This window comes from Fulmarus glacialis, unplaced genomic scaffold, assembly GCF_000690835.1.
Source record: "Fulmarus glacialis isolate BGI_N327 unplaced genomic scaffold, ASM69083v1 scaffold2091, whole genome shotgun sequence".
Lineage (NCBI taxonomy): Eukaryota > Metazoa > Chordata > Aves > Procellariiformes > Procellariidae > Fulmarus > Fulmarus glacialis.
Window position 1 is genome coordinate 549 of NW_009193182.1, and position 20,563 is coordinate 21,111.

General features: G+C 38.1%; 1 protein-coding gene across 1 annotated transcript; it reads left to right on the forward strand.

The window, feature by feature from the left end:
• Positions 1 to 2,478: 2,478 nt before the first annotated feature.
• FBXO3 (F-box protein 3) lies at positions 2,479 to 19,980 on the forward strand (the record flags this gene model as incomplete). Its single annotated transcript, XM_009587335.1, has 10 exons — positions 2,479 to 2,570; positions 5,874 to 6,037; positions 8,588 to 8,702; positions 11,330 to 11,534; positions 13,146 to 13,191; positions 15,485 to 15,569; positions 16,405 to 16,527; positions 16,968 to 17,083; positions 17,474 to 17,664; positions 19,440 to 19,980. Coding segments are annotated over 10 exons (1,263 nt in total), but the record flags the coding sequence as incomplete, so codon positions are not given.
• Positions 19,981 to 20,563: the final 583 nt, after the last annotated feature.

The following is a 20,563-nucleotide window of genomic DNA, read 5'->3' on the forward strand; positions in this document are numbered from 1 at the left end:
AAACCACGAATGAAAGTTGCAAGCTCCTCTTGGACAGTTGACTAGGTGGCTGGAGAGTTCTGAGAATGAAGATGAGAGTATGTTTGTAGCTAAAACCTTACCAATGAAGTACAAGCACTGACAGTGTTTGAAATCACAGTATTTAATCAGAGGGAGGAATAGGTATGAATAAAATAGAATCTTATCAAAATGGTTGTTGTTTAGTTTTTTCCCCACCCCTAAATATTAGTCAAGAAAGCTAAAGACATCAGGGAGAATTCTGTTAGGATAACAACAAAAAAGAGATTAAGTGCAAGCAAAAATTATAACAATTGTTACAAGTCCAGTATGGATGATTTAGTAGTAGTTGCTAATGGTGTAGTAAAGGCACTACCTATTTTTGTTACGTATTTGGCAAAATGAGATGGATTTTGCTGTGCAAGGACAATCAAGTACTGTGTAGGTTTCTTATTTACAAGGTCAGTAATGGCACTTTTGCGTAACTGGCTGTTTATAGTACTCAAAGCATTAACTGAGGAAATCTCTAGCTTGGTTACATTTGTTTTAGTGACGTGTATCCTCTGACCATTGCAAAGATTAGAGTTTCCCTAGTATTCCACAGGTTTGTTAGCCTGGTGGTGGCCCTTAAATAATGGAAAAGCTGACAGGTGACCAAATATTTATGTAATTAATGAGAATGGCTTTAACTGCATCTTTGATCATGTTTGATGCCATGGTGACGTCTTTCCTACTAGAAATTACAGGCTTGATTGATAAACACCAATATAACAGATTTCTGCAAGGACTTTGACTTTGGGATATTTCTGTTACACCCCCCCACCCCTCAAAAAGAAAAAATCACCATGTCATGAATGAAGTTCTTACATGGCTAAATGTCAGGGTTTGAAGGGAATGCGTTTATGTCTTTGTCTTATTGCAGGGGGGAAAGGGTAATGGCAGGGCATGCAGGAGAATCACTTTACTTTGTTGAGGTTGGTTTTGAAATACTAATACAATTTTAGTTTAAACAGCTTATAATGGATATTGGGGAGGAGAAAAAAAGGATTGAATTGAACAGATAAATATGAATAATTCTTAGTGCAAGATGTTTTCTCCAGCCCTGGACTTTGGCTGATTTTACTTATCAAAGACAAGATTGAGAGGCATCTTTATTTCAGTGTGTAACTATGTCCGTTTACACTGTTGATCTTTCTTACTTACCAATTTCTGAGCTACGCTGAAAAAAACCCTGAAAAGCAGTAACTGGAAGCTTAAGTTTGGTAACCTCGTTTGGGGTATTCAGATGTTAATCACAGCCATTAAAACACACACATTAACTGTTAGAACAGGTTACCAGAGGAAGTGATGTTGCCACATCAAAATTGGTGGTATCTTTTGGGGAGTTTCTTTAAAGTCTAATTGATAATTCAGCTCAAACACAGAAGGAAAAAAGGTTTATTGTCTGGTGTTCAGGTTAGACTGAATGAGGCAATAATTTCTTTTAAATTCTACGAATCTTTGAATAACACAATCATTCCCTGTATTACTGCTCTGCACGTTGCTGATGCTTTGCTGCACATCCTTATTCATATAAATACACTGAAATGTCTTGCTGTCGATACCAGTTGTACATTCCAGAAAGGCTTTATAACTGTAAAAGTAAATATGGGAACAGACTGTATTTGATGCTTTTAAAGAGCAAGTTAGCAGGCGTTGGGAATACACATTAGCTTCTGCTATCTCCTTGCATCAAGCAAGGATCAACTTAAATGATTTCTGAGGACGGTTTTAGACCTATATTCTACAGGTTTTTTAATACTGCATTTGCAGTAGTGCTGCACAGTGCAGGATATGATTCTTTTAATTTCCTGAAGTAGCAATGTAATCTGTAATGCAATGGCAAGAGTTTATATATGGTCTTCATTAGAGTCAGCTTGCAGTACTTATTTCCAGGTCTATCATCCTTTGTATTTTTCCTGTGTCTGTCTTTGTTTCTGGTCATGAAGTTTGTTATTTAAACAATTTAAAGTGGAAAGTAACTTTGTAATATTCAAACTATAGTTTCTGTAGCTTACTGTTCGAGCTTTCAGTAGTATGTCAACAGTGGAAAAGATAAAGTAGAGACTGACAATCCAGGTAAGACAGCAATTTAAACCATAATAACTAGCCTGTGCTACTGGAATGCTTACCACTGGTGGAGAGGAGTCATGCAGTAGTCTTCCAGACAATGTTTATGATGGCGTAGGTCTACAGGATGACCTGCTTTACAAAATTACTTAATTGCTGACGGTTTTTGAAGAGTGTAGAAAAGTAGTTCACAACTTACACGGCTATAATGAAGGCTTTTAACCATTGTAAGCACAACTCTAAAAACGACAGCTAACTAACTTTTAAACTCTGCATTTATTTCAAGAGAATGGAATGTGTAATATACTGGTCAGTATTTATCTGTTTATTTTACTGTTCTTTTGCAATCAAAGTTAATGATTTTATATTTATAGTTGCTGCTATTTAAGTCGAAGATTAAATCAGCTATCAAGCCATGATCCATTGTGGAAGAGACACTGCAAGAAATACTGGCTTATTTCAGAGTAAGTGTGGTTGGTTTAAGTCTTTTTTTCTATGAAAATGAGGCTTATGTTATTGTGCTGTCTGTTTATGTCCACATTACTTGTAGTAACTCTAAGACTGAATTGGTATTCACCAGCTTCAAACCAATGAAAGGTTAAAGGTATCAAAAATGTTAATTTCCTAAAAAAGTTTCATGACGGTGCGTTAAAAAGTTTCATGGATGAGTAGAGAAGAGGTGCCCTGTTAAGGCCTGGATGGGTAGAGGAGAGGTGTCCTGTTAATGCCTAGGCTGAAAGAGAAGCTGCAGCTTGACCTTATCAGACACCAAATATTCTACGGAGGAAAGTAATATTTCTCATTCTGAGTGCTGTAATTATGAGGGTTACAACTAGATGGTTGTGTCAAGGGTAGCCATGACTGGAATCACAGAATAGTTGAGGAAGGGACCTTTTGAGATCCTGTAGTCCAACTCCCCTGCTCACGCAGGGTCACTTAGAGCAGGTTGTCCAGGACTATGTCCAGTGTCCTATCAGTGGGCACTGCTGAGAAGAGTCTGGCTCCATCTTTACTCCTACCCATCAGGTAATTCTATGCATTGATAAGATCCCCCTGAGCCTTCACTAGGCAGAAGAGTTCCAGCTCTCTCAGCCTCTCCTCATGTGAAAGATGCTCCAGTCTCATAATCATCTTTCAGGCTCCGCACTGGACTTGTTCCAGTATGCCCATATCTTTCTTGAAATGGGAAGCCTGGAACTGGACACAGTACTCCAGATGTGGCCTCACTGGTGCTGACTAGAGAGGAAGGATCACCTCCCTTCACCTGCTGGCAACACTCTTCCTATTGCGGCCTAAGATGCCGTTGGTCTTTTTTGCTGCGAGGGTGCATTGCTGGCTCATCGTCAGCTTGGTGTCTACCAAGATCCCCAGGTTCTTCTCAGCAGAGCTGCTTTCCAGCTGGTCGGCCCCCAGCGTGTACTGGTGTCTGGGGTTATTCCCCAGGTGCAGGACTTTGCGTTTCCCGTTGTTGAACAGGAGATTCTTCTCTGCCTGTTGAGGTCTCTCTGAATGGCTGCACAACCACCCGTTGTATCAACCACTCCTTACAGTTTTGTTGCATCTGCAAACTTGCTGAGCATGTACTCTGTCCCATCATCCAGGTCATTAATGAAGATACTAAATAGTATTAGCCCCAGTATTGAGCCCTGGGGTACACCACAAGTGACTTGCCTTGATCACCCTTTGGGCCTGGTCGTTCAGCTAATTTTCGGTCCACCTCACTATCTACTTATCAAACACATACTTTGTTAGCTTCTTTATGATGATATTAACAGAGACAGTATTGAAGGCTTCACTAAATTCGAGGTAGACAACATCTGCTGCTCTCCCCTCGTCCATCAAGCAAGTCACCTCATTGTAGAAGGCTATCAGGTTGGTCAAGCATTATTTCGTAAATCTATGCTGACTGCTCCTGATCACCTTCTTGTCTTACATGTGTTTGGAAATCCTTTTCAGGAGGATTTTCTCCATCATTTTCCCAGGGAAGTCACATTGGGCTGTGTAAAACGTTTTACATATGTGGGTCTTGAGGTGGTGGTGTTTTTTTAATTCTTAAAAAGCTCACTTTCTGTCTGCTTGCTTGCATTGGAAGCTAACATATAAAGGTATCAATCTGCATCTTTGTTAAAAGAGCATGTTTTTCTCAAGAGCTGAGAAAGCTAGTGGAGTTGACTGAAGTGAACCAGTTTTGTTACTGCTTATCCGCTCCTTGTGTCCTGTTTTCTAGACAGTATCTTCCTTTTTAGATTGTAAATTGTGAGGAGTATTAACTACTTAGGACATCAGTGACCAGTTCCGTGTGTTTTTCCGTTATTGAGGTGGTCCTTGTATTACACAAATAGCCTAAGATGGCAGAACAGCTAGTGAAAAAGAGTTAATATATTATGCATAAGTGGATGGAGGAGGTAATTTAGGAAAACATTTTCAAATTTGTAGTTTGTAATCTATATTATATCATATGGACTGTATTAAAAATTAACAGCAAGCAGAGTTGAATCCACAAGGATAAACATACTGTGCATATTCTAATTATACACAGCTTATGAAGATGTAACACAACTTGTAAAATTTTGCCTTGAGATTCTCTGCATAAAAATCCTAAGTGACATTCTTACTAGAATCCAAACTAGAAAGCAAAATCCGGTGGGGGGCAGGGAAAGAAGGTAGGGAAATGGGAAGTTCAAACTGAGTACCCGATGCTTTAGAAGAGGAACTTTGTGTGTATGGGGGAAGATGAGGGGGTTATAGGGCTTTACTACGGAGAACTGGCTCTGGGGTTGGTTTCTGAGATGCTGGCTTCTCCATAGCCAAGAAAAACAGTAATGAAGGCTGTAGGTAATTTCTACAAATAACATTTGGAGGGTGAAAATGCGCTGAAACCTCTCTCACCTGCTGAGACATAATTCACTTTGGGGTTTTTTCTTTTACCTCTTTGGTTTGACGTTAGTTTATCTAACTTCCCAGATTAAACTTAATCTACTTTTTTTCCCCTCAGCTCTTCTTCAAGAAGTAAGGTTCTTCTCTCCTTTTTAAAGCTAAAGAGATCTTAAAGGTGATGTCAAGACTTCTCAGTTGTTACATTTTTTATTTAGGTGTACGAAGCTGTACTAAATCTTTTAGATTCAGCGTGCTGATTGGAGTTTGAGGAGTTGGAATATATCCTAACACAAAGATGCAAGGGCTGCTACAATTTGGAGGCAAGCATCCTTTGTCAGATGTTAGTCAGCACTTTTTTGGCAGCCTATCTTCCCATAGCCTGCTGTTGTGCCTGTGAGGAGAACTGAATATGCAGTAGTTCCTTAAGTAACTGACTTTCCAGATCAGTGCACAGAGTTCTCACTTAACTCTCTGGTTTACTCCTTAATCCTTCTTATTGAGTAAATAAAGGAGTTTGTGACTAATGCAGTAGATCAAAAAATGTGATTTTTTTTTTTTTGAAGGCCTTTTCTGTATATGTGTGAAATGTGATCTCAATTAGCTATTGACCAGTTCTAAGATTTAATAATAGACAGCACTCTGTTTAAAGGAACGCCGTTTCTAAATTTTCCCCTGATGCTAAGTACCCCAAATGTTTCCTAATTCTGTTCCAAGTTGCTGTTGAATAGATGCCAGAATTAATTGAGTATGTGTAGCTTCACGTGGCTCAAAGTGTTCCTGGCTTAATTTATGCATACTGTTTCTGCCAAATAACAAATATTAACTTACTGGTTTTAGAAGTCAAGCTTTTTAGGCTGGTATTTGAACTTATTTTCTTCACGTCCACTTAGAGATGAAAAAAGTCAACGAAATCAGAGCTGGAAAGCCATCTTCATCAGTACCTACTCTGACCTAGGAAGATATATCCGATACTACGCTACATTGAAAAAAGCCTGGGATGACCTAGAGAAATATTTAGGACAGCGGTGTCCTCGGATGATTGGTTCCTTGAAAGGTACGGTGTAATACCTGCTTTCTCTAGTAGGTTGGCTGACACGACATTGTCTGTTGTAAAGTTTCATGCTATTTTCATCCTAGGTGTGTGCCTCAATTACTGTAGCCCTGAAAATCAAGTAGATGTGCTTTCCCTTCCCCTCCAGTAAATAAATAAATCAGACCACGGGTAGTCCTTGCACAGTTACTAGTGATCCATATATTCTCTGAAGATTTCAGAGAAGATTTCCGCCCCCCCCCGTAGTGACCTATCTATTTTCTTTATCTCAGGATAATCAGGAAATGAATACACTTGTACTGCTTTTGTCTTTGGTTGCTATGACTGGTTTTTTCTGTGTGTTTATCATTATGTTTTAGTTTAATAATCCCATTACTTCAAGGACCTGGGACCTGTTGGTGTGATTTTATTTGTGAAATTTTCTTAAGACCTAATTAAAACACTTTCACATGAGAACAGGCATTTTAAACTAAAGCCAAACAAAAAGGAAGTATTTTTTTTCTCTTCTGTAGGTCTTACTGTGTTCCTCTAATGAAGGTAAATTAGCGGCCGAACAAGAATTTTTACTTCACACACCACCACCACCACCACCCCGCCGCCAAGATTCTGTTTTCAAATTAAGTTTGTGTTTTAATACTTGAAGTACTTCCAGTGTTCTGGTTCATAAATTTTACACAGCAAGACATACAGCATATTTGGGCTTTTCTGGTATAGGGACAAAATAGCTCTTACATTTTCAACTGTATTCAGTCTCCTGTATGAAGTTGACTATTAGACCAAGATGTTTGATTTAACATGATCTGTGAAATTAAGAGAAATCTATAGACAGTGATCTGTTTCCAGCGTAAATCTTGCATATTTCTTGGCTTGCTGGATAGTGCCGGATTCTTAAGTTTTGCTAAGTATTTGTGAATAACAGAACATGGTTAGAACTTAATACTTACTGTTTTCTTTAAAAAATGTTTTGTTTTGTTACTTCTGAGTGTTAGTGAAGGAATGCCTTTTTAGGAAAAGGCCAAAAGGGTTATATGTAGCCTGAACTCTTGTGTAACACAGGCCATAGCACTTGATGTAGATATCCATGCCTTGATTTCTGTAACTTTCATGCTGCTCTGTCAAAAACACAGTCTTCACGCAGGTATACAGAACCACTGAATTGTCAGTCAGATATTTTGTTAATAAAGTGGAAATCTGTGTTGGAGGTGTTGAAATGAAATGCTTTTACCACAGTTTTACTTTCAAAATCCTCCCAAGGAATTTGGTGCAATGAAGCTTCTCTTTGTCTACAGAAAGACAAAAATAAATTTAAAATTATCAATTTCCACACTTGTATAGTGACGGCAGGTTTTAGCAGGAGCTCTTCCATAATTTGTATCTTTATAATACCATTTGTACAAGATCTTGTTTCAATGAATTGTTAAATTATGCCATATAAATGGAACTGATAATGAATATGAAAAGAGTTAAAAAAAAGATCACCCAAAAAGCCTTGATTGAAACAGATCACACAGGCCACCCAGTTGATCTTTGGTAGAAGTGAGGGTGCGGAAACCCCCTGAAGTGTGTGTGTAGGTGTAAGAGTAGTTACTCCCCACCCCCTTCTGTTGATGACGATACGAAAATCCCCTTGTGACAACCCATTTATTGCTTCAGATTCCAGGTGAATGCTGGCTGCAGCCAACATTTCTTTGTTATGGATTGGACTGGAAACTGAAAGAAGCAACCCTCAGAATGATGAAAGAGTGAAATCAATATTGCCTAAAAGTTTTAACTGGGACTCAGTCAGCTAATGACAATATTGTGGGGAAAAGATTCATTTCACTTTATGAATACTTTCCGCTAAAGTCAGGCCTGTTGAGATTTCGTTGGATGGAGATAGGTGCTGTATTAAGTAATCAGTTAATGTAATCAGCTTCCTTTCGAATTTATGTAATATTCATTCTGTGCCACCTATCATACAATAAAGTCACCAAATACTGACTTGAGTCCGTGTTCGTTTGATCACGGTATTTACAAATTCTACACTTTGTATTTGAAATACTTGATTTTTAGTGATTCTGGCCACTAGCATGAATTTAATCAGTGGAAGATTCTTGAGACCATGCTAGTAGACAGCTGTGTCCCAAAGTTCAACTGAATTTATCTTGCTTTTGTATGTCTGTTAGTTCACTTTCTCTGAATTATAAGTGGCAAAATACTTTGAAATATATATTCCTTTTGTGATAACATTAAAAAAAAAAATTCCATGATGCTAAGGTTGCTGGGGCTACTTAAAATTCGCTTTGGCAGTTGAAAACATGCTGTTATGTCTAGAATGTAGTTCGGGTTTGCCTTATTTCTAGCCACGCAGCTCTGGTGAAATGATGTGAAAGAAAATTTTAAAGGAAAAGTCTTAACACAAATTCTGATATTCACCTTTGTCAGGAAGATCATACTGGGCACTTGGGGGGAGAGTAGTGAAGCAGCATTAAATTTGAGAGTTTCGTAGGAGCAGCGGTTCTTAATTCCCCCTCCAAAGCTGCCACTTAATACTCTGTTTCTTTTTGTACACAGAGAGTGTGCGGGAGGAAGATCTAGATGCTGTGGAAGCACAAATAGGTTGCAAACTCCCTGATGACTATCGATGTTCATTTCGTATTCATAATGGACAGAAGCTAGTTGTTCCTGGGTAAGCAGCGAAAACTACATACCAAGTTCTTAATTTGTTTTGTGTTTCTTGGATAGTTTATTTATTAAAAAGATAAAATGTCTGCTGAACAGGATAGATGAAGCATTTAAATGTATTGTAACTGAGTGACCGCTTCAAGTGACACTTCTAGAATTGGCTATCTTCTAGTCTCAGAAGTAATTGAAAACACAGTGTAGATTTCTAATTGCTCAAATTACTCTTACACTTCAATCCTTTTTCCTAGTGAGAAGCTTTTTTTTTTTTTTTTTTGTAATAACTAAAATATCCAACTGTTAGACTTTTAATCACACTGGAATTGCAAGTTGCTCCCCTGAAGTTTTGCTTTGTATTACATAAGTAAATTAGCCTCTTGGACTCTACAGGTTTCATTACTTAATAACTTTTTTCTTTAAAATGGTTAGGGAATAACTTTCAAACCAGGTAGTCCTTTTAAGTAGAATCAAAATGTCAGTTCTGCAAATGAAGTTTTCTTAGTAGAATATTTTACAGTTTTTTGTGGTTTCAGCAATTAAAATCTCCTTTTACATCCAAGTTAGAAGGCAAATGACCAAACATAGTTTCCTATCTTCCAGCTATAGAAAAAGTTAGCAGGTCAGCACTTGATGAAGTGCTGCAAATATCAGCAAAAGATGGAAAGCTAGGGCAAATCACTGCAGTGTCTGTAGGGGGCATTGCATTCATGTTGCTCTGCCAAAACCTTCACTAGTAAAGAAGGTGCAGCTTCCTCCAGTTCTAGTGTTGTATGTGCAGAAGGAATATGGGAAACCGTTTTATGCAACCCTAAGGATGACTTCTAGTTCTGTTTCTTTTCCAGGTGAGACTTTTTTTAGAGCGGAGATAGGTGCCCTAGTTCTGTAGACTTCAAATGGAGCTCTGCAGCTTGTGTGCTTCCTGCTCTTCCTACTATTTTTTCACTCCCACAAAGCCTCTACTGTGATGATGTGCCTGTGGAAGGGCTGTAGGAGCAGACACATGCCTTTGGGCATGCCTTTCAGCTTAAGCAACTGCCAGTGGGCTGTGGTCCATTACTGTGCCCTCAAAGCGAGGGCCTGAGCCTTACACACAAGCTAACAAACCTTGTTGGTGGAGCACTGACTGGGGGACTAGTTAGGTCTGATATGTGGGACCCTGGAGCAAGAAAGGCTGCCACACTGCGAGTGGAAGGTGTGGTCTTACTGTTGGGGACAGGCTTGCTTTCTTGTGGGAGGTGAATACCGGAAAGATCAGGTGTAGGTAGTAGAAGTCTATACAGCAAGTTGTTGGCATGTTAGGTCAGAAATGGAGGAGATTTGGGAGTAGTTGTCATTGTTGGATGCTTCAGGTTTCTGTGTTTGGATGTTAGCATCGCTTTTTAAACTGTAGAACATGCTAATTGCAGGCAAGACTAGTAAGGCGAAAGAGGAATGGAACCTGTTGCCCAGGATGGGAGCAGCTTATATCATGCTGACGTGTGGCAGCTTGCGCCTGAGTCACTGCTTTCATAACACCAGTAAAAGCTTAGCATCTGTAAGAGTTTACATCTGAGAACATCAGTGAAAGGCAAATTAGAAGGGAGTATGGGTGGGGAGGTGTACATTACAGGTTTGTGTACTCCTCTTATTGCTGAGCGCACTGCTGTAGTGTGTGCCCTTGTAGTTGATTACTTTGATCATGTTACACCTTTTTATCATTCTTCCATTGTCTGTCCCTTTGTTACATTGAGTGTAGGTTGCTTGTTTTTTTTTAATTTCACCCTAGCTCTCATCTAGCCCAACATTCATATCAATGTTAACTTTAGCTTCCGATGCTAACCTCCATTCCTAATCTGTTACACATTTCAGATTAGTACTACTTTTTTCCAAGTGTATATATTCTTTTCTTATTTTACTGTCTTACATTCAATTCCTTATTGTGAAAAACAAACACATAAAAAATGCCATCCTTTGCTGTGATGCTTACAAAAAGCTAGAGGAAAGAATTCGAAAGGCAGTTGATGGTCTTGCCATGTCATGCTGATGAATATTGTCTCATTCTTTCCTTGTATGTCTGTTTACTTGTGTCTGTATGCTTTAGTTTTTATACTGAGATGATAATCTCCCTTGACTCAATAGTTATTTTCCTTGTTTACTTCTCAACCTTTTCTCCAAAGCATATAGAGCACCTTGCTTACTGCAGTTTTGATCAATGACTTGCTATAGCAGCTTGGTATTCTAATTGAAAAATCATGGATGCTTTGATAGTATTGAAATGAACTTGCACAAAACTTGAGATAGGGAGCACTGGTTATTATTATATTACGCTACTGTAGGAAGCTGCGTCAGCTGTGAACGGCTTCTTTGAAGTAGTTGCGGACATGATGGGAATCACCAACACAGTTTAAGACGGTGCTTTGGGATGCATAAAACATACAAGGAAGTGTTTATCTTAGAGCCATCAAGTCTTGCTTTGTGAAGATTGATCTTGTGGACTAATAACCTCGTTCAGCACCTGGATATTGGGCTTTATCTAAGTCTAATATGCATCTAAAGCATTGATAGAATCAATGCTTAGAAAAGATTTAAAGCTATCTTTGCATTGTGAGTGGTATCTTCTGTTTATCTTTCCTTTTTTTGTTGTTGTCTGTTAAGTTTGATGGGAAGCATGGCACTGTCGAACCACTACCGCTCTGAAGACTTGTTGGATATCGACACAGCGGCTGGAGGTTTTCAGCAGAGGCTAGGTCTGAAACAATGCCTTCCTCTTACTTTTTGCATTCATACTGGCCTGAGTCAATACATGGCCCTGGAGAGTGTGGAGGGACGAAGTAAATACGAGATCTTCTATCAATGTCCAGTAAGGAAGATATGTTTATACTTGTGAACGTATTTTTCTAATGATTGATGGTGTCCCTTTGCATGTTACCATATACCTGAAATATTTTACATAGCATAAGGTGAATACTAAGAGATCATATTAGTTTATTACTTGCCCCTGAGTTGCCATCTGGTTTTCATCAAAGCCCATAAGTGGAATGGTTAGTAAGTGAAAGAAATTTACATTAAGCTGTTTATAGCTATAGCAATTTCTATAGGTTCATGATGGTGGACAACATTCATCCTTATTGGAAGGTATTAAATTTAATTTGTTCAAACTGTGGCAGGTATATACTCTTGATCCTGTTTCTGTAAGGAAGAAAAGGTTCTCCATTATGGAAGATCAGCATCTGTATATATCTTCTCCCCAAGATGTGTTAAATGTAAACTTACTACAATAAATGATACCCCCTGGTTTGTAAGCAAAACTTACTCTCCAGTGAAAGAACGAATTGCTCTTGAACAGCTCCTTTGTAGAACATAATTATTTGAGCATTTTTCATAATTCTTATAGCTGTAGTATTTTAAGATAGGCATGTTGTTGCTAGTGAAGCTTGAGGATATTACACCTAACAAGATTTTAGCCCTCTCTCTCTTTACCCATGCCCTGATGACTTCCCCCGCCCATCACCAAAAGAAAGCGGGGTGAGTAAAGGGTGTTTCTTGTGTATTAAAAAAAAAAAAAAAAAAAAAAAGAGAGAGAGAGATGGGGATCTTCATCCTGCTATGGAGTTCCTGGCTTTTTGTTTTCAAAGCATGTAGCAATGAGATTCCTAGGGAATGCCTTGATAATGGATCACTTGAAGGATGTTGAGATTCCCCTTTGTATTACGCTGAGCATTTAAACCTTCTGGATAATGCTTGGGCACTTGGAAGGTTACTTACATGCTTATCTTTTGGTTCATCTGTGGACAGCCTTGCTTGTTTCAGGGGAGAATATGGTAGTACAGGAGCTGGGATTGTTTAGCCTGGAGAAGAGAAGGCTCAGGGGAATCTTATCAATGTTTATAAATATCTGATAGCAGGGCATAAAGAAGTCAGAGCTAGACTCTTCTCAGTGATGCCTGCCCAATGACAGAAGAAGAGGCAATGGGCACAAGTTGAAAGTCGGAAAACTTGATCTGGATGTACACAAAAACATTTTTACTGTGAATGTGATGGAACACTGGAACAGGTTACCCAGAGAGGTTGTGTAGTCCCTGTCCTTGGACAGGACATCATCCTGGGCAACTTGCTCTAGCTAACCCTGCCTCAGGCAGAGGGCTTGGACTGTCTCTTCCAACCTCAGCTGTTCTGTGCTTCTGTTCTAAGGCAATATTTTTGGGGGCCTTGTTTCTCGAATGATGCATTAAATCTGATTTTATATGCATGAGCCTTAGTGGAATGTTCAAGCTGTATATTCAGTGATCACGTGAGCACTCATCGGGACAGATGTGTGTTTTATATATTTGACTATCTGACTGGGAGTATAATGACGTATTAAGCAGCCAGATTTTAGGTTTAGTGAATATACGGGAAGCGTTCCCTATGTTATATTTCAGGTGTTGAATTTTAACCTTCTAATGCATCCATAACCTTCTTTCCCTTTTAGGACCAAATGGCTCGCAATCCATCTGCTATTGATATGTTCATTACAGGTAACACTAACTAGATAAAATATTCTGCAAAATGTTTCAATTGCGCTGTTTAGAAAATGCATGTCAGTATGACTTGAACAAAGCAAACGTTCTAAATTTTCTGTGCTACTTGTAAGACTCTAACCTACTTTAAAACATCAGCGATTACTTGAAATGAGATGCAGGTTTTCTCTATTAAAGCTTGTCCTTCTGTGTGTCTTGTATACAAATCATTCAGTGTACTAACCTGTCTAACAAGATGAGCAAAATCTTTAACGTAGCCATCATGGGGGTGATGTAAGCAGTTATTAAATACAACACCCAAGTGGACAGAAAGATTCCACACACACACACACACACACCTCCCGCCAGTGGTTTTTGCAACCATGTTAGAAGTTGAAAATATTTTGCGTCCCTTAATGAAATCTAATTAACTATAAACATAGCTGCAGAAGAAAACCTTTCTGGATTTTTGATTTGCCTGATTGCTTTGTTCAAAGGATAAAAGAGGGAAGGGGAAAACTGCGTAATTGTTGTTTGGTTATATACTAACCAAATGTTGTGATCATCTGTCTGACATGTACATTAACTGGAATAGTTTTGATTATTTCTTTTTGTTAATCCACTGGAATCTGGTAATTGTGGCTATGTCTAAATTAATTCCTCTCACTCGGTGGGAAAGCAGATGTGTAATAAATGGCACCAAAATTAATATTAAAATTTAGCCTTGCACATTTCTTAGGAAATATGTATTAATATTTCAGTGAGAAACCACATTAGGCAATGCTATGCCATTGCTTGAAGGTAGTCAGACTCTTAGCCACGCTTATTGTAGGAAACCTTTCTATGTACTGATTGATTGTATGAACTGATGTCAGCGTGAAGTAGTCAACCTGTTATCTGTTTTACAAAGGTCATTGCAGAATGCATTGTGAGCTTTAGAACCATCATAGGAAAGATATAGCAAAAGCTCAAGAGTTTGGTTACTTGCTTCTCTCCACCTGAGGATGATGTAATACCTTAAAGCTACTCTATGGTGAATTGGTATTGCTGCTCAAGGTTGCTGCTTTTATGGAATGGTGAGGTGATCTGACATCATACTTAAATGTATTCCACTTGGCTGAAAGGGTTCATCTTGGCTTATCGCAGAGTGGAGGGGAAGTTTCATATACAGCATTTCTCTTGTCATTTTCAAGGTGGCAGGGTAAATTGGCCCACTTTCTCCCTTTGGAGTTACTTTATACAAGGTTTGCATTTTGTGGATTAGTGGTAGCAAGGAGGATAATAAACTTGGAGTTCCTTAGACTTCCAAAAGATCAAAGGACAGTACACATAGCTCTTGCTCAAATGAAGAAGTGGTAAGTACACTTAATCTAACAGGAGTGGTAGTACTTGATAACACATCAGTGAAGGTGAGGATAATATTTCTTAGTATTTCGGCTTAAATCCAGTTTTGTATCAGTAATATTGACAAATAGTTGAAGAACTCTGTACTTTTCTGTTGAGCTCTATATTGCAATGCTTGGAAGATATATGGCTGAGAAATTCTTTTACAGAGAGCCAGTATGTCTTGTATGAAATTTTCTTCTTTGAGAGTTAAATGTGACAGCTTGACTGTCTACTTAGAAATCAAGCTGTTCCTAAATAATGGCTGTAGGTGTATGAAAAGCTGTTCTCAGACAATGGCTGTAGGTGTATGAAAATCCCAGGTTCTTTGGAATGACATACAGCCTTAGTCGTCTGGACTAAGTCGTCTTCGTAGCAGGAGTGCAGAGTGTGTCTATGACTTATCCCTGTTTTTAAGGAGAGGGGAATTCTGCAACTTGCTAGCATGTTTCTTAGAAACTCTATTCATATGGAAACCTGCGTATCAAAACTAAGTCCATAAATCCACCAGCGGGCTTGCATGCCTCTTGTAGGTAGAACAGTTGGAAATATCTATACAAATAGTAGGCCACTATACATGTCATCTTTCCCAGTCATAGCAGAAGAGTCATGAGCAGGAAACCAGATGATGAGAGACACCAGCATTTGAAGACCATGATTATAATGTGGAATACTTAGCTAAGAGATTCATTGTTTGCTGTGTCATTTCTGGAGTATGCACTCTTAACTCTTAGTTCTTGGTTGGTTTCTCCAAATGATCTTTGTTGGTAGAATGGACTGGAATATGGACTGACTCATCTAAGTAAGCCTGAGAGTTTATTATAAAAATATTCAATGCTTTAAACTGTTTCCTTGGAAGTACTGAATGTAATGTGCTTAGTGGTAAATTTGCCTGTCCTTATGAATACTTTCCTTCTTTGGCATCTAGGTACATCTTACTTGGAATGGTTTACATCCTATGTAAACAAAGTTGTAACTGGTGGTTATCCTATCATCAGAGACCAGATTTTCAGGTATTGTGACTGGGATTTATAACCTCACTGCAAAGTTTGGATGCTTCTTTTAGAATGCTGACCTCTTTCCGAGTAGTTATGGGTATCTGATACAAAAGCTGATGGCAGAGAAACAAGAAAGCACGTGAAACTGATTGGAGAGAAAGCTATAAAACAGAATGCTTAAAGAAACTTTTTTTACCAGAAGCTTCAGAGTTTGTAACTTTGCATTAACAGGACCAGAATTTTGCATTATAACTGATCTGAAGCTTAGCTAACAGCATAATATTTATTCTGCTTGCTATGAGTGTGCTGCTGCTGCAGGACTGTTCTGAGTTATAAAAAGGCAATTGTTTCAGTGAACTGGTCTCTAAAATAACACTGTTGAATATATAAATAAACAGAACTTGCACTTCATGCACTTTTAATTTCTTCTAAATAATAAACAAGAACCTTAATTCTGTCAAACTGGGATGCTATAGAACCAAGTTCCTGATCTGTAAATCAATTTGCTGTAGGAGTTGCTAGGTTTTGTTTTTTAAATAGCATAATAACACATCCTTATAAAACAAGTGTGTCTTGATTGACTTCAGATCAAATTATACATCCAGCTTACTGCAAGCATTAATGGAGGTACAAAATGATCCATAGCTGTATGAGTTTAGGTAATGAGGAAGTATACATCATGAAGACACTGCATACATCCTTTATTTAACTGCCAAATGAAAAGTTAAGAATGACTTTTAACCTAGCACCACAGTACTCTTATGAGTAATTAACTAATCACTTTACGTGTTTAGCTTTCTGTATTGAATGTACAGAGCTACTTGCAGAGTTAATGTTTTCCTTTCTGTAGGTATGTGCATGATAAAGAATGTGTTGCTACCACAGGAGATATTACTGTTTCTGTGTCCACATCTTTTCTACCTGAACTCAGTTCTGTGCATCCACCACATTATTTCTTCACTTACAGAATCAGGTAAAAATAACAACTGAATTAACTCTTACAATACCGGATAGACCCACATAATGTTCAAAGCATCAGTTGTGCAAACTTACGCACAAAACATACTAAAAATGACTAGGATGGGCACAACATGCTGTACTTTTTAATAAAAAAATACTAAATCATTACCTGGTCAGGTGCGCAAAGTACCAGTCAAGTTGGTAATTGGTAAAGTACAGTGATGGGGTGGGGGAAAGAAGTTACAAGTAACTCTTGTGATTTAGAAAGGGGTAAATAAATAAAATAGTGAAGCAGAGGCACGGAGATGGATCCCGACAACTGATTTAGTATACTTTACCTTAGTGGGTTGTTTTGCCCAGTTTACCTTGAGAGAGATCCCAAGGATACGAAAGCATTTCTTAAAATGTATGAAAGTAGTTACAGAACTATTAAGTATGCTGTTTGGCTTCTAGAATTGAAATGTCCAAAGATGCTCTTCCTGAGAAGGCTTGTCAGCTGGACAGTCGATACTGGAGAATAACAAATGCCAAAGGTGATGTAGAAGAAGTTCAGGGACCTGGAGTAGTTGGTAAGTAAAAGATTGCTTTTACGAACCCAATAGAGAGAGTGGTTTTGTATTTAATGTACGTTTTATGAAAGTTACGTTATTAGCCATTCATCATGGTGACAGAGGGTAGTAGTTGTATGGTTTGTATCAAAATCATTTTGTTGTTTGAAAGAGATGTTTATCTATCTGTTTTGTCTTTTAAGTTGTTTTGCAAGGGATGTCTCAACATCTTGATAGTTAAACGCTCTTCACGCCGTTTTAACATCAGTAGTTCCCGAGAATCATTTATGCATCCACTGGAATATAAAATGATCTGCCTGAATATGTTGTGGAGTACAAGTACTTTAGCAAACTGCTGAATTGTAGTTCTACTTCAGTCCTTACTGTCGTGATCTAATATTTTACCAACAGGGGAGTTTCCAATTATCAGTCCAGGGAGAGTCTATGAATATACCAGCTGTACTACATTTTCCACAACATCTGGATATATGGAGGGGTATTACACCTTCCACTGCCTCTACTACAAGGACAAATTCTTCAACGTCACAATTCCCAGGTTTCATATGGTGTGTCCAACATTCAAGGTGTCTACGGCACGAATGGTGAGCGGAGATGCAGTTGTGCTTATCCTATTTTTTTTTTCTCTGACCACCTGTTTTCAGAGAACACTTGGATTAATTTTAATAGGACAGTGTAACCGTGTGTTTAAACTCCAGTGTCATGTCACTTTTCAGTTTTGATTCTTTTCTTGAAAATCGCTCTTTTTCAGAACAATTTCTCAAAAAAAAAAAAGAAGTCTAGAAGTATCACTCGGTCTGAGACTTTGGCAATTTCCCGTTATGAATTCTTTCCAGCTTCTCAAATGTTTATCGATTAGAAAACACTCCTGGTGCAAAAATTACAATACTGAACAGTATTCAGATTGATAACTCCATACAAAACGTGATCCAATTAAGAATAAGTCTAGCAACTGTAGGCAGTTTGTACATTGGTAAAGCCATGTATCCTCATTGCTATGACATGTAATGCTACCAGTTTAATTCAAGACCCTCGGCCCCAGCTTTTATAGGATGCTGTATGTAGCTATGGGTCTTCCTCCCCAAGTCTTCACCTCTTTCTGGTATCAAGGTCAAACCTGGTTGTATCGGTGAAATCAGGGGCCCTGTGTCTTCTCGACAGAGGTAGAATGTGACCATTCTGTTGTCTGAACACAACTGCCCCTCAGGATGCACAGAAATATATATGTGTGCATGTATGTCTATTCAGGTCATATGTCAGAGGTATATCTGATTATGCAGACCACAGCAGTGTTGAGTTTTGTTTGCTTGTTTTGTTTCTTTTTAAGGAGCTATCTCATTTCTTAATTTGTACCTAGAAACGTGGCATGGCATTAGCTGTTTGGATTTCATAGTTCTTTTAAATATTTTGTCTTGGTATGACACCACCATCGTCTCTCTTAGCCATAATAGCATATCTACTTTCTTACACAAGTTTCAGGTAATAACAATTTTAAAATTATAGCGGTCCATCTGATGTTCATTAGTCCTCACTGAGCATGCATTCCATAAAGTCACTTAATGACTTCACAAATCACTACGATATTTAGCTTACTGTTAATTATAATGTAGTTTTAGTTTGGAGATTGCAGGTGAACTATATAATTCCTCTCTTTGCTTTGGCACATTTCAAGAAGAAAGCTTTTTTTATTTTATCACTACATTTATTTTATCACTACATTATTTAGTGACTATTTCAGATAGAACTTGAAAGTTTTTGTGCGAGCATCGAGTCTTCCCTCAGGGGTAGACATCTACTTGGATGCTTTCTCCTGTTTTTAATGGGATTTGAGACACTCCCATTACCAGTAGCTCTAACAGTAAGTGCCAGCAGATGTCGTGCTTCTAACAGAAAATGGCACCTCTTAAGTCTTGCTCACGCTTATGGGAGTTGTAACCTCCTTCCATTCAGTTGACTGTAAAAATAATTTGCGTTTCTCTTTTGCTGTACCTCTATTTTAAAGGTAGTAATGACCCTTTTTTTTTTTTTAAACTGCTTTTATTAAAAGACAACATAAGCCACCAAGAAAATGGTACAGCTAAGGTACTGAATTGTGGCTTTACATAGTTGTACATATGAAATAATGAAGGCTAATGGATATTTACTGAGTTAAAGGTCAAGTATTTGGCAAAATGATCTCTTGTTGCAAATTAAACTTTGTAATTGTAAGGAGCTGGTTTTAGGACATAGAGCACGATGTCTGCTTCAGCTGATTGACGTGATAATGCACACTTCAGATTTTTCTAGGCAATTGTTAGTGCTTTCTTATAACTAGCTGGAATAGAAGATTTTATTTAAATATGGATGTGTTTTGTATTAGGAAACAAATCACAACGAATATGCAGTGGATGAAGACGAAGATTCCACAGACACTGATGAATATGAAGATCGACGTAGAGTGTTGGACATTCCTGCACCTTCTGGACGCTGCCCACGTCATACCTGATGGGATTTTTTTCAAAACAAAATAAACTGTTTTCAGAAGCTGAACTCTTTGGGGCTAGTGCATAAGAATATTTCTGACTATTGTAAATGAACTTTCTGTTGCACATCAGGGCAACTAGCATGAATGTTGGTGCCCGTTATAATATTCATCAGAGTATAACTTTTTTTTTTTCCGGGTTTGGAAGTGGGGAGGAGGTTTCGGGGGGCAGGGGGAGGGAGGGAGGGAGAGGAAGAGAAAGGCATTTGGGCTTTGTTCACTTTTTTCCGAAGTGCAAAACAGCTTGATAGTCAGAGGTAATCATATCTTACATTTTTAAACTATTGGCTATTTATGATCATATTGCAAATATGGTGTGGGGATTTGGTTTTATACAAGCATTTAAAATTAGCAATAGGTAAGATGGCAAAAAAGGTGTATACTATTGTCCTTTCTCATGAGTTTCTACTCTTGATAACTCCTGCTAAGAATGAAACTTGCAGTTTGGTCTGTGTATCCCATTTGGGTGAGATCAGGTGCTCTTATGCTCTTTTTTTTTTAGTTAACATAGAAGTACCAGAAAATTCTGGTCATCAAATGCATAAATTAGGAAACTGGCCTTATTTTTAGACAATCTGTCTTTCAGCTTAATTTTTTGCGAAGTGACTCTGATTGGATAATACCTTTTTGGAATGCAGTGTACATGCATAATCTGCCACTCAGTAACCAAGAAATTTCTCAATGACTACGAAGTATGAATTTGTAAATACGTTTTGAGTTTTTTCTTTATATGATGTTTGCTGTTCAGACTTTGTCATAGGTGACAAATTTATGTTAAAGTATCATGTTTCCCTAAATCCTCTATGGATTTTTGTACCTACACCTGAAGAAAAAAACAAAAGAAAAAAAAAAAAGGGGGGAGCCTGACAGAACACCAGATGACTAGAAATTTTATATTTAAAGAATACCTGTTTGCTTTATCACTTTTATTTTGTTTCCATTGTCATTAATAAACAACTTAA